This window comes from Desmodus rotundus, chromosome 8, assembly GCF_022682495.2.
Source record: "Desmodus rotundus isolate HL8 chromosome 8, HLdesRot8A.1, whole genome shotgun sequence".
NCBI classification, from domain to species: Eukaryota; Metazoa; Chordata; class Mammalia; order Chiroptera; family Phyllostomidae; genus Desmodus; species Desmodus rotundus.
Genome location: NC_071394.1, coordinates 131,847,721 through 131,858,403, shown reverse-complemented (window position 1 = coordinate 131,858,403; position 10,683 = coordinate 131,847,721). Strand labels below are relative to the sequence as shown.

The 10,683-nt window shown below is 61.0% G+C and overlaps 2 protein-coding genes across 2 annotated transcripts; both read right to left on the bottom strand.

Annotated features, from left to right (window-relative positions):
- Position 1: 1 nt before the first annotated feature.
- On the bottom strand, positions 2 to 2,559 carry GPR62 (G protein-coupled receptor 62). The gene is made up of 2 exons (XM_053929552.1): positions 1,844 to 2,559; positions 2 to 1,764 (listed from the first exon to the last, which is right to left on the bottom strand). Exon 2 carries the CDS (start codon positions 1,739 to 1,741, stop codon positions 650 to 652), a length of 1,092 nt encoding a protein of 363 aa, XP_053785527.1. The 5' UTR covers positions 1,742 to 1,764; positions 1,844 to 2,559; the 3' UTR covers positions 2 to 649.
- A 1,607-nt stretch (positions 2,560 to 4,166) lies between these two features.
- Positions 4,167 to 10,683, bottom strand: LOC112309686 (protein mono-ADP-ribosyltransferase PARP3). The gene is made up of 11 exons (XM_053929393.1): positions 10,539 to 10,683; positions 9,706 to 9,887; positions 8,978 to 9,103; positions 8,574 to 8,762; positions 8,288 to 8,420; positions 7,982 to 8,208; positions 7,610 to 7,759; positions 7,334 to 7,420; positions 6,907 to 7,084; positions 5,572 to 5,727; positions 4,167 to 5,142 (listed from the first exon to the last, which is right to left on the bottom strand). Exons 2-11 carry the CDS (start codon positions 9,883 to 9,885, stop codon positions 4,973 to 4,975), a joined length of 1,596 nt encoding a protein of 531 aa, XP_053785368.1. The 5' UTR covers positions 9,886 to 9,887; positions 10,539 to 10,683; the 3' UTR covers positions 4,167 to 4,972.

Here is a 10,683-nt window from a genome sequence, read left to right as displayed (position 1 = left end):
GTGGTGAAACATTGTGGGTATTGGCAAAACCTCCAGCAAATGGGTGCAGCGGGCCCCATCTGTGAACCCACCAGCTCTAGTTCTGGGGCTTCAGGACCCTCTGGGGGACATGCCCACCCTCCTCCAGTGGTTGATTGGGCAAGTTAGAAGTTGACGGAGGAGACCCAGTGGCTTTGTCCAGTCAATGCTCCGTGCGGGGAGGTCCTTCTGGGGGTGATTTGCCACTGCTTCCTCCTGCTGCGGCTGTAACCCGGCCCCAGCTCTGCTTGACCAGGCCCTGTGGCTGTGAGCCCTGAGGACCCTTTTTGGGGTCCTGCCCACCTCTGCCCCTTCCTTGGCCTGGGGACCATCTGTGAGTGTCCAGGCCACTTAAGCTGGAGAAGCCCTTTGAGATGGTCCTGCACACAGATGGGGAAAATGAGGCCTAGGGAATGGTCGGTCTGCACACAGGGCCATGCAGAGTTGGGCCTAGAACCCAGGACTCCTAGCTCCCAGAATCCTCTGGGCCTCACTAGGTTGCTGCCTCCCTTTCTGCCGTTCCTGAGTCAGAAGCCTCAGAGCACCTGCCACCACCTGTGCAGCAGGCTGGACGGTCCCCTTTTCATGCCACCCTCCTTTCTCCGTTGCAGTTGGGTGAATGAGACAGATCTCAGGTGGCCTTTGGCATGCTGAGGGTCTCGCCTCCCGCCAAACCCGGGTCTTGTTCCGGTGCCTCCGAACGGCTTAGGGCAGTGCCCTCTGGAGGTCCCTGGAGGTGCTGCAGGAGCGCCTGCGGGTTCCAGGTGCGCAGAGTGCAGGCCTGCGGGCGCCGAGGCAGCGCTCGCCGGGCAAGGCGGCCCAGCGCCCGGCGCACGGGGCGCTGCAGCAGGCCGTACAGGAAGGGGTGAGCCGCGAAGGCCGAGTAGGCTACCCAGGTGATGGCTGCTTCGGCTTTCGCGGCCTGCGCAGCAGGAGCCAGGCAGGCACAGCCATAGGGCAGCCAGCAGGCTGCGAATTGGCCCACGGCCAGCGCAGGGGCCAGGGCTGCTTTGCCCCCGGGCAGACGTGGCCGGAGGGCGGGTAGGATGGAGAGGCGGCTGTCCAGGGAGTCAGAGCGCAGCCGGGCACCGCGCGCGGGCGGCAGGGGCCGTAGGGCAGCGCGCCGCGCCACCAGGAAGATGCTGCCGTAGGCGGCGATCAGCAGGAGGGCGGGCAGCGCGAAGGCCAGCAGGGCCCAGAGCGGCCGGAAGGGCCCGAGGCCCGCGGCCAGGACCGAGCATCGTGCAGGGGCCGGGGGCGGTGCGGGCGGCGGCCCGAGCAGGGAGAGCGCTCCCAGCAGCGCCGCGGCGGCCCACACGGCCGCGAGCACCAGGGAGGGCGCAGGCCGCGCGCCGGGCCGCAGCGGGTGCACTATGAGGCGGCAGCGCGCGAGCGCCAGCGCGGCCACGCCTAGCGTGCAGGCCGGCAGCAGTGCGGCCGAGAGGAAGCGCGAGGCGCCGCAGAGCACCGGGCCCAGGTGCTCGCGGCCCAGTCCGGGTGGCGGCGCGGCCAGCAGGCCCAGCGGCATGATGGAGGCCGCCGCCAGCAGGCCCACGATGCACAGATGCATCAGGTAGAGCGCGTCGCGCAGCCCTGGCGTGCGCAGCACCACGACCAGCAGCGCGCCGTTGCCCAGCAGTGCCGCTGCTTCCACCGCAGCCGCCAGGATCAACCCCATGGAGCCTGCGACCTCTGTGACGTTCAGCCCTGAGGAGTTGGCCATATAGCGCTCGGCTTCACCCTGTGCTGGGATTCGGAGAGTGAAATGGAACGGCCCTCCGCCCCCCATTCCCACCACCTGTCCCTTGCTCCTCTGGCCCCTCACCTCACAGGCTGCCCAGGCCCTGGCTCTGCTGCCCCGGCCTCCATCCTCTTGGGGGCTTGGCCAGCCCCATGGAGGGCTGCAAGGCTGAGGCTGTGGCTCTCCCCACAGCGCCAGGAGCTCAGCCCCTGCTGGAGATGGTACTGGCTGTCACTCTGATGTTGCCCTTTACAGCCACAGAGCTGGCAAGGGAGGGGCAGGGCCTGGCACCAGCCCCCTGGGTCCTAGCAGCTGCCAGCTGGAGGCTGGAGACTGCGCTGTGAAAGTGCCTGTGGAGGGCTCGGAGCAGGCCCAGGCTAGGCTCTAGCGCCAGGATGGTAGAGTGTGGAAGGCAGAAGAAGCCTGGGCCCTCCGTCTGTCTCTGGAGGACTGCATCTCTCTCCTTCAGGCTGCCAGCCCCACTCTGGGGTTCTTCTGCGTGTGGCCCTGGACCTTGGGGTACTGGTTCCTTCCATTATCACTGCAACCTAAGAGTGGGAGCAGCTTCCTGCTGCTGCTAATCTGTGGGTTCCCTCGCCATGCCCCTTTGTAGCTCAGTCCCTCTCGGGGATCAAAGTCCTCTCGTCCGGAACACCTGGAGCGCATCAGCTTGGCTGACAGGGTCTTGATGGACCTGCACCCTGCAGCATGCCCTCTGCATGGCAGCCAAAGCGCATCCCTGTACAAACAAATCAATGGGGCCGTGGCCCTGCTCTCATCCCTCTGGGAAAGAGGTTCCTGTTGTCAGAACGGCTCCCCTAGCTGTCTGCCCCAACCCTTCCTCCTTGCCTACCCTGCTTGCAGCCATAGCAGTCATCCTGCCCGCACGCTCACATCTCAAATGGGTTTCCACCCCAGGACCTTTGCACGTGCTCTTTTCCCCATCAGACACCCTGCCTCAGTGCAGTGCAGGGCTCGCCCCTCACCCGATTCAGGTCTGTGCTGCAGAGAGGCTTTCATTGTCTGTTGGTCTCTTCTGGGATCGTTCCATCTCCTCATCGCTAATCCTTTTGTCCTGCTTCATTTTCCTTCCTGGCACTTCCCATACCTGATGCTGTTTGCTATCTGTGCATGTGCTTGTTTAGAGCCTGTTTTACTGGAACATCAGCCCCGTGAGAGCAGGGACCCTGTCTGTGTCTTGCTCACCGTGTGCCCCTGAGCCCCATCCCAGGCATACGGTCAACATTGGCACAGATCTTGGCGGTAGAGACCAGGCCGGGCGCCTGCAGGTAGACGCTCTTTCCTGGGCTGGGATTTAAAGGGCCCCAGCCCAATTCTCCATGATTCATAGCAGAAGGCTGGTGCCCAGACTGGGGAGGAGTGTGTCTCAGATCACGCAGCTGAGTTGTCCCTGCAACCCAGGTCACCTGCTTCCTAGGCTCTGTCCACAGCTTGAACATGGGCATTCACCTCTTGGAGGTGAAGCAGGATTTGGAGGGTTTTGTTCAGAGGGAAGAGAGGGCATTGGCTTTTTCCCTGCTCAGTGAGGCCTACAGGCCTGGGCAGCCCCCAGGCCACCTGGGCCTGGTGAGGGCTCAGCAAGGCCAGGCAGGGAGAGTAAAGAAGACAATGGACCAGGGACAGTAGGCAGGGACAGGGACTATGGTGGGTTGGAGAATGACTGCTCCTCCAAATGATTGAACTCAATTAAGAAATTCTGTAGTTTATCTGTTTATTTATTGTTTTTAACTTGCCAGAAGAAATGAATAAAGGCCCTGTTTGGTGTGACTCAGTGGATTGAGTGCAGGCCTGCAAACCGAAAGGTCGCAGGTTTGATTCCCGGTCAGGGCACATGCCCGGGTAACAGGCCAGGTCCCAAGTTGGGGGCGTGCGAGAGGCAGCCAGTTGACGTTTATCTCCCTCTCTTTCTCCCTTCCTTCCCCTCTCTGTAAAGATAAAATAATAATAAAATCTTTAAAAAGGAGAGAAAGAAATGAATGAAGGATAAAGGAGAAACTAATGACCCTGGCCTCCTATGGCAGGTGGTGGGAATGGAGGGGAAGGGCTCAGGGCTGCACCCCTCCGAGCGTGGCTTTTTCTATGGGTTGGACTGTTTGGAACTATGTTAATGTTCTACGTATTGAAAAAAATACATCAATGAAGATGAGGAAATCCCCCTAACGGTGAATATAAGCAGAAATGAAAGATGCGGACAACTGCACTTGAACAACAAAATAATTAAAAAAAAAAAAAAAGAAAGAAATGAACAAACCTACTCGTGTTTCAAGTGAACAACAGCCACACCAAAGGGAAGACTAATCCAAGTGACCCTTAACCTGTTTCAAACTCGTTGACCTTGGTCTGAAGACAAAAAGCGAATCTTGAAGAAACTTCAGGAAAGCATGAACGCTGCTTAGAACGTTTATTTTTCACAATGGCATGAGTATAGCAATTCAGAATCCCCTTTGCATGTAGAACTGAGCAAACGAGTGGGCAGGCAGGTGCTGGCGCACATCAAGGTTCTTCCCGTTGGGGAGTAGATGTGGGACGGGGGAGTGACAGCTGTGTGCTGTTGGGCGGGAGATGGAGAAATGGATGTAGAGAGATGTGCGGGGCTTTGGGCGTGTATACCCTTCCTAGCTTTTTGCTACAAGGGCTTAAAAGCAGTGACACCTGGTACCAAAAGCATCCCTTCTGTCCGGAAACTGAATTTTAAATACCATTTCCTGCTCTGGGGAACTAGGGCTCCTTGGAGAAATGGCTGATCAGGATTATGCAAGATGAGCCTGGAGCATCTCATGATGCTCTACTTGTAATCGGCAACCTGTCCTTATTTACACTGAACCTCAGACTCTCCCAGATGTGGCCTGTAGAAGGTCCTGCAAGCTGATTCCTGTGTCTCCATCACTTCTGAGCACTTCCAGGTGGCTATGGGGTCTAACCGGCTCTCAGCCTTCGCTCCACTAATTACACAGCCAGGAACAGGTGCACCCGCGTCCCAGTGATGCTGCCAGTACATCGCACCCATCAGCTTTGGGTTGAGACTCTGGGGCCACAGCCCCGCCAGGGAGGGAGTGGGGATCACCGTCCTGGACACAGCAGGGAGATGTGGGAGCAAGAAGGGGTGACTTGGGGGTACCAGAGATGGGCGGGAAGGTTGAGGCTGACAGTCTCTACCCAGCCAGGCACCAGGGCGCGGGAAGGCCGTGCAGCTCAGAGGCGCACCTCCAGCAGGTAGCGCAGGCGGCACTGGCTCTCCTGGTAGATGAGGTACTCGCTCTGGGAGAACGAGGAACCGCTGAATTTGGGGCAGGGCATGGGCTGGCCCTGGGGCACCACCACTCGCTGGCCATCCAGCTCCAGCTCGGTGTCCTGGGTTGGATCTGCAGGGTACAGCCGGGACCAAGGGGGATGCCAGGGTCACTCACTGGTCCTTGACCTTACCAGGAGGTTCCACCCCCCTATGCTGCCTGCTTCTGGCACAGGCCTGCCGGCTCCTTTCCACCTTGTCAACCTCCAAACCACTGTGCAGGCTGGGCTTTCTGTCCGGCCTACCCTGCCCCATTGCTCTACCTGGGAAACACCCACTCATCCTTCAGTGTGTGATGACACCTCTTCTTTGAAGCCCTCCTGGATACCCAGGAATGATTTGTTGAATGGCAAAGTGAAATACTGCAGAGAGGACGCATGCGGCTTTTTGCCCCTCTGCACAGCGCCTTCCCTGCTTGCTGCTCCCTGCAGGCACCCTCGTCCCTGGTCTCAGCCCCACTTCCATTCTCAGGCCTGTGCAGCCTCTCAGGGCTGGGACTCACCAGGCTCTGTGTGGCCTCGGGCAATGACGCTGTCAAAGCCAGGGGGTGGCTTCTTCAAGCTGGGCTCATCGATGGTGATGTGGTGCTCTCTGCCAAGTGCCACCTCACCCAGGAACATGTAGCCGATGTGGTGGTTCCCACAGGACATGCCCGTAACTGGGGGGCCGCAGGGAGGCTCAGTCTGGGCTGCTCGGCCCTCTGGTCCGACCCCCTGGGGCCCTCTCTGCTGCACTGTTAGCCCCTCTGCGTTGGCTGCCTCAGCACAGACAGGGGCCCACTCCTCCACCCTGAGAAAACTCCCCTTGCCCAGGCTATGATGCCTCCCGTCACTCTCCCCCACTCCCAGGCTCCTGGGGCCAGGCCTCTGCACCCCCTGCTGCCCTTGCCACAGTCAGTCAAGGCCTCCCAGTGACCGAATCCAGGGTGGGGCGCTTTTCTCCCTGGCCTGCTTGCTGACTTGCCACTGGCACCTGTTGCCCCCTTGCCCGGATCCCCCTGTTCTGGCTCTCCGGGGGCTACCGTCCCCTCTTTCTTAGGCTCCTCTGTCCTCCTGCCAGACGCCTTGGCCTTGGGCAACCTTCGACATCCTAGAACTTCAGCCCCATCTGCCCTTGGACCTTGCTGCCTTGGCTGGGTGAGTGGCAGTGGACTCCAATGAAGGGGTCAGCCTGGGGTGGGGACCCAGTCTGGAGAGGTCACCTCAATGAGGGCCATGCTGGACAGAAACATGGGGGTCATTAGAGACACCTTCAACCCTGTCTCCCACATGCCGCCACCCCACCCCACATGTCCCTCTCTCGGAATCTCTGCCCCCACAGCCGTGCCCTAGCCTGGGTGCCCCCACCCATGCATTGGCGATTCCACTGCCTCCCTGCTGCCTCCGGCTCTGCCACCCTGCCCAGGGCCTACAGCCACTGAGGTAGGGCTATGTCCGCATCCAAATGGGCGCCCCCTTGCTCTCTGGATGAGGCCTCCTTGTCCCCAAGTCCCCCGCCACTGCCCACACAGGCCTTTGTCTGAGCTTTCCCATCAGGCTGGGCTTGTAGGTCCCACCCTGCCATAGCCTCCCAGCCTCTGAGCCACTGGCTGCCTGCTTTCCCGCTAAGGGTCATCTCTCACCCCATCAGGTCTGGCTGGCACACTCACTCTATCCTCACCACCTTCTCTAGGAGGCTGTCCCTGAGTCCCCTCAAATCCCAGGACAGCTCACTGAGTCATCTTTTCAGTCACTATTCAAGGATTCCTCTCCTGGATCCCCCCTAACCTGGGTGAACACCAGGCCCAGTCTTCCTCAGTTCCCATGGCCACTGGGACTGGGCCCGAGGAGCCACTCACCATAGCCTGCAGACTTGCTGTTCTCTGAGGCAAAGTAGATGCCCTTGCCCACGCGGCCACCGGAATGCGGCATGATGCGGAGCCCGCTGGTGAGGATGGCAGCCACCACTGCCACGTTGGTGCCATGCCAGAGCAGCCTCCGGTTACCCAACTTGCAGTGGGCCTGGAACCGATCTCCCTGGGTAGTGGTGGGGAGAAACGGGGCAGCCACATTATGCCAGGGCGAGGCTCCTCCCTGTCACTCCAAGAGGCCCACTGGGGCCTGGGCCTCTGGCCACTCGCATGCTCATTCCCACGCTCGCCAGCCCCAGGGCTGCTGGGAACCGGTCAGAGTTGTGGAGATGGTCCAGTAAGGGACACACAAGGCAGATCATCTCCCCAAGAGTCAGGGCAGTGACAGGGGAGGGCACTGGGGGACGTCCCTCACCTCCCCTTCTCGGTTCACTTTCCAAACATGCTGCAGAGCAGGGCACCTGTGGTTGTTGCCGGTCTGTTTTAAGTAGGTGTGGATCACCTGGGGGGAGAGCAGAAGTGGGGTGCCCAGGATGAGAGACATATGGATGAACACCCCCCCAGCTCTCCTCAAGCCCTAGAGACTCAGGGAGAGGGGACCAAGGGTGAGAGACCCCCTGGCACCTTGAGGGCCAATGGGCAGAACGGTGGGGCCCACTGTTCCCTTGGCTCCTCCCTGGGCTCAGCCCACCTTGTACTCAGGAGTCTCTGGGTCCAGCAGCTGGAGCTGGCACTTGAGCAGCTGGTAATCTCGGTCCAGTGGGTGTGGCACCTCCTCCACCATCTTCTCCTCTTCGGGGGCTGCCTGCAGGCTCCGGGCCAGCTCAATGTCCGCCAGCACCTAAGGTGATGGGCACTGGCAGCTTGTCTGTCCACGTGACCTCCCGCCTCTGCTCTCCTCCCACATGACCGGCACTGTGGCCACCCGACTTATCTGTCCACCTGTTCACCACCACCCCACCCATCACAGTCCTGCTCTCTGGGCCTTTTGGTCATCTGCCCCCCAAGTCCCTTGTCCAATCCGATAGGCATCCCCACTGCCTGCCCACCTGCCAGCCCTCACCAGCAGCATGTCCTTCTTGGCCTGCAGAAGCTCTAGGGAGTTGATGGGCGGGGGCCGGCTACGGCCAAAGTTGTGGGGAATGACCGTGTAGAAGTGGGAGGACAGCTCTTCCAGGCTGTGGTCCCCAGAGGTGGGGGCTCTCAGGGCCGCCTCCAGGGCCTCCAAGGCCTCGAAGCCCCGTGCGATCTGCTGCTTGCTCAGCTTTCCCAGGGGCATCTTTTTCACATCTAGAGGGGTGGGGGAGTGGGGAGACTCAGCCCCCGGTCACTCCCAGGGCCTTGCACCATGCCCGGCCCTTGCCCTCACCCAGGTTCATGAGGGCCATAGCGTCACTGAACATGTCCTTGCTGAAGATGTTGGTAATGAGCTTCTGTGTGGCTGCATCCAAGGAGCAGGGCCGCACCTGCTGAGCCACAGTCCTCACTGGGCCTCCATCAACCTAGGGGCAGAGGGCACACATAGGGGCCAGGTGTAGGGCCCAACCAAGGCCAGAGAGGGGGAGTCTGTGGCAGTGTGGCACAGCTGGGCAGGGGCAGTGGCCTGGAGGCTGGGTCCCTGGTCCCCTCCCTCAGCCCAGAGCCGGCCACTTCACCTTCACCACAGCTTCCTGGGCCTCGTCCTCGCCCTGCACCTCGATCAGCGTGTACTTTCCGGGATGAGCCACAAAGCGGTCCCGCTCCGCCCAGTGATTCTTGGTCTTGTCCCGAAACTTCTTCTCAAAGTCCTTCTTTGCATCGTCCAGTGAATCGAAGTAGCTGAGCTTTGACTGGCCCACCTCTCCCTGCAATCGACAGCCTTCAGATGTGTGCCCAGTGCCGTGCCCACCATAACACCTGCTGGCCTGTGTCCAGCCAATGCCCTGTGTCCAGCACCTGAGATGGTCAGCACCTATGGCCTTTCTGCCTGAGTGCTGTGTGGACCCTGGGCAGCAGGGGGCAGTGCTGAGCAGGGAGAGGTGAGGGGAGGTCCTCTGCAGGGGGCAGGGTGGGCACTCACCACGCGGCCCCAGCGGTTCCAGCAGGCGAAGCGGTCACCGTCCTCCAGCAGCTGGATGAGGTAGAACTTGTTGTTGTTGTTCCCGATGTTGGTCTGGTTCAGGGTGCAGTCATAGTCCCCGTGCACCTGGGCCGGAGGGCGCATGGGCAGGCCAGGCTGGCGTGGGCCGCCCTTTGGGGGCGAGAGACCCAGCCGCACCCTGACAGGGCTCGGACTGCACTGGGCCATCAGAGGAGGCCCTGGGGGATGACGTCTGAGGGCATGTGGCTAAACTCGGGCTGTGGAGGGAGATTCTGCAAAGCCATGGCTGTGCCCTGGGTCAGGGAATTGAGGGACGCATGTTTCTGCCCCAGGGTCTCATAGGGACACAACCCTGCCCTGTGAGGGATCTCAGGGGGCACAGCTACACAGCCCGACCCTGCAGCGTAGGTTTGAGGGTGCATAGGTGAGCCCGGGGGGAGCTGGAGGGTCGGAGCCTGGCTTGAAGGGTAGAAGGAGGAGGCCAGAGAAGCTCAGGGGCCTGCCCTGCGGTCTGAAGAACAGACACGACCTGCCTAAGTGGGACGCGATGCAGCCCTGCCTGAACTCTGGGCTCTTAGGAGACCATAGCTGACTTGGGAACCTTGAGCTGTGTGACCAGAGCTAAGCTGCATTGGGGAGGGGAGCAGCTCTGAGTGTATTTGCATCTAGGAGGGCGCAGGCTCCAGGCCTCAGGATGCACAGCTCACCTGGGTGCTGGGATTGCGGCTGAGGGGACACTCGAGGTCCACCCGGACTATGTGCTTTTCTGTGGGTGCGGCCCTGAGAGCCTCAGCAGTGGAGCGGAAGCTGTCCTCCTCTGCCCCCTGCCGTCCCTTCTTCTTCTCAGGGCCCTCACCCTGCACAGCGAGTTTGCGCTTGGGAGCCATGGCTGTTTTAGGGCATGAGAGGGACTTCAGGCTTCCATGGCAGCTGCACCCACCTGGCTAGTACAGCACCAGCGCGCCCCATGCTGGGTTTGCGTTTGGTGAGCGCCCACCGCCTCCACCTCCCTCCATTCCCCAGTCCAAGCCCCAGACCAAAGCCAGTTCTCTCGCCCCAGAGATGCCCCTGTGCTTGGTGGCAGGGGCCAGGCCAGGACCCTGTCCAGTCTGCCCACTTCGGTCAGGGAGGAGCGGTTCCCTCCCCTCTCTGGTTGTCCTGGTTGTCCGGGTGGTACAGAAAGTGAAAGGAGAGGCTTCTCTCCCACTTATGGGCCCCTCCGCCCTCCAGAGCACTCTCTGGCCTCTGCCTGCTCCTCCCACTTCTCAGCTGCCTCAGACTTGGCATGGATGCTGGGCTGAGTCACCCCAGCTATGGAGCCGGTCCCAACTAAGGGGCGGCTAGGGCAGCACCCCCTGGGGCCAGAGCTGTTCCTGCAGAGCTTGGGACCCAGTGACACAGAAACCCTTCCCAAAGAGCTCAGTAGTTCTGGGGTGTCAGCCAGGGTCCCAGGCCAGTGGCCTTGAATTGCCAGTGGGAATGGGAAGTCCCTCCCCGCCCTGCCCTTAGAAGGGGTGTGGACAGGGCCATGGGCACTCACCTAGGACAAGCAGGAACCTGGGAGAGATGGCCCTTGGTGCCCAGTATCAGGACCTCCCACGGCCCAGTTCTGGGGCTCCCTCTAGCAAACCGCTGTAAGCCCTAGGAGTGACTGTGGGAGGGACTTCCCGACAATCGCCAGAGGC

Coding starts and splice junctions, on each gene's coding strand:
- GPR62 (XM_053929552.1), bottom strand. CDS start 1,741: ATGGCCAACTCCTCAGGGCTGAACGTCACAGAGGTCGCAGGCTCCATG.
- LOC112309686 (XM_053929393.1), bottom strand. CDS start 9,885: ATGGCTCCCAAGCGCAAACTCGCTGTGCAGGGTGAGGGCCCTGAGAAG. Junction 8,763..8,977: donor GGAACCGCTGGGGCCGCGTG/GTGAGTGCCCAC, acceptor TGTCGATTGCAG/GGAGAGGTGGGCCAGTCAAA. Junction 8,421..8,573: donor CCCAGGAAGCTGTGGTGAAG/GTGAAGTGGCCG, acceptor CTCTGCCCCTAG/GTTGATGGAGGCCCAGTGAG.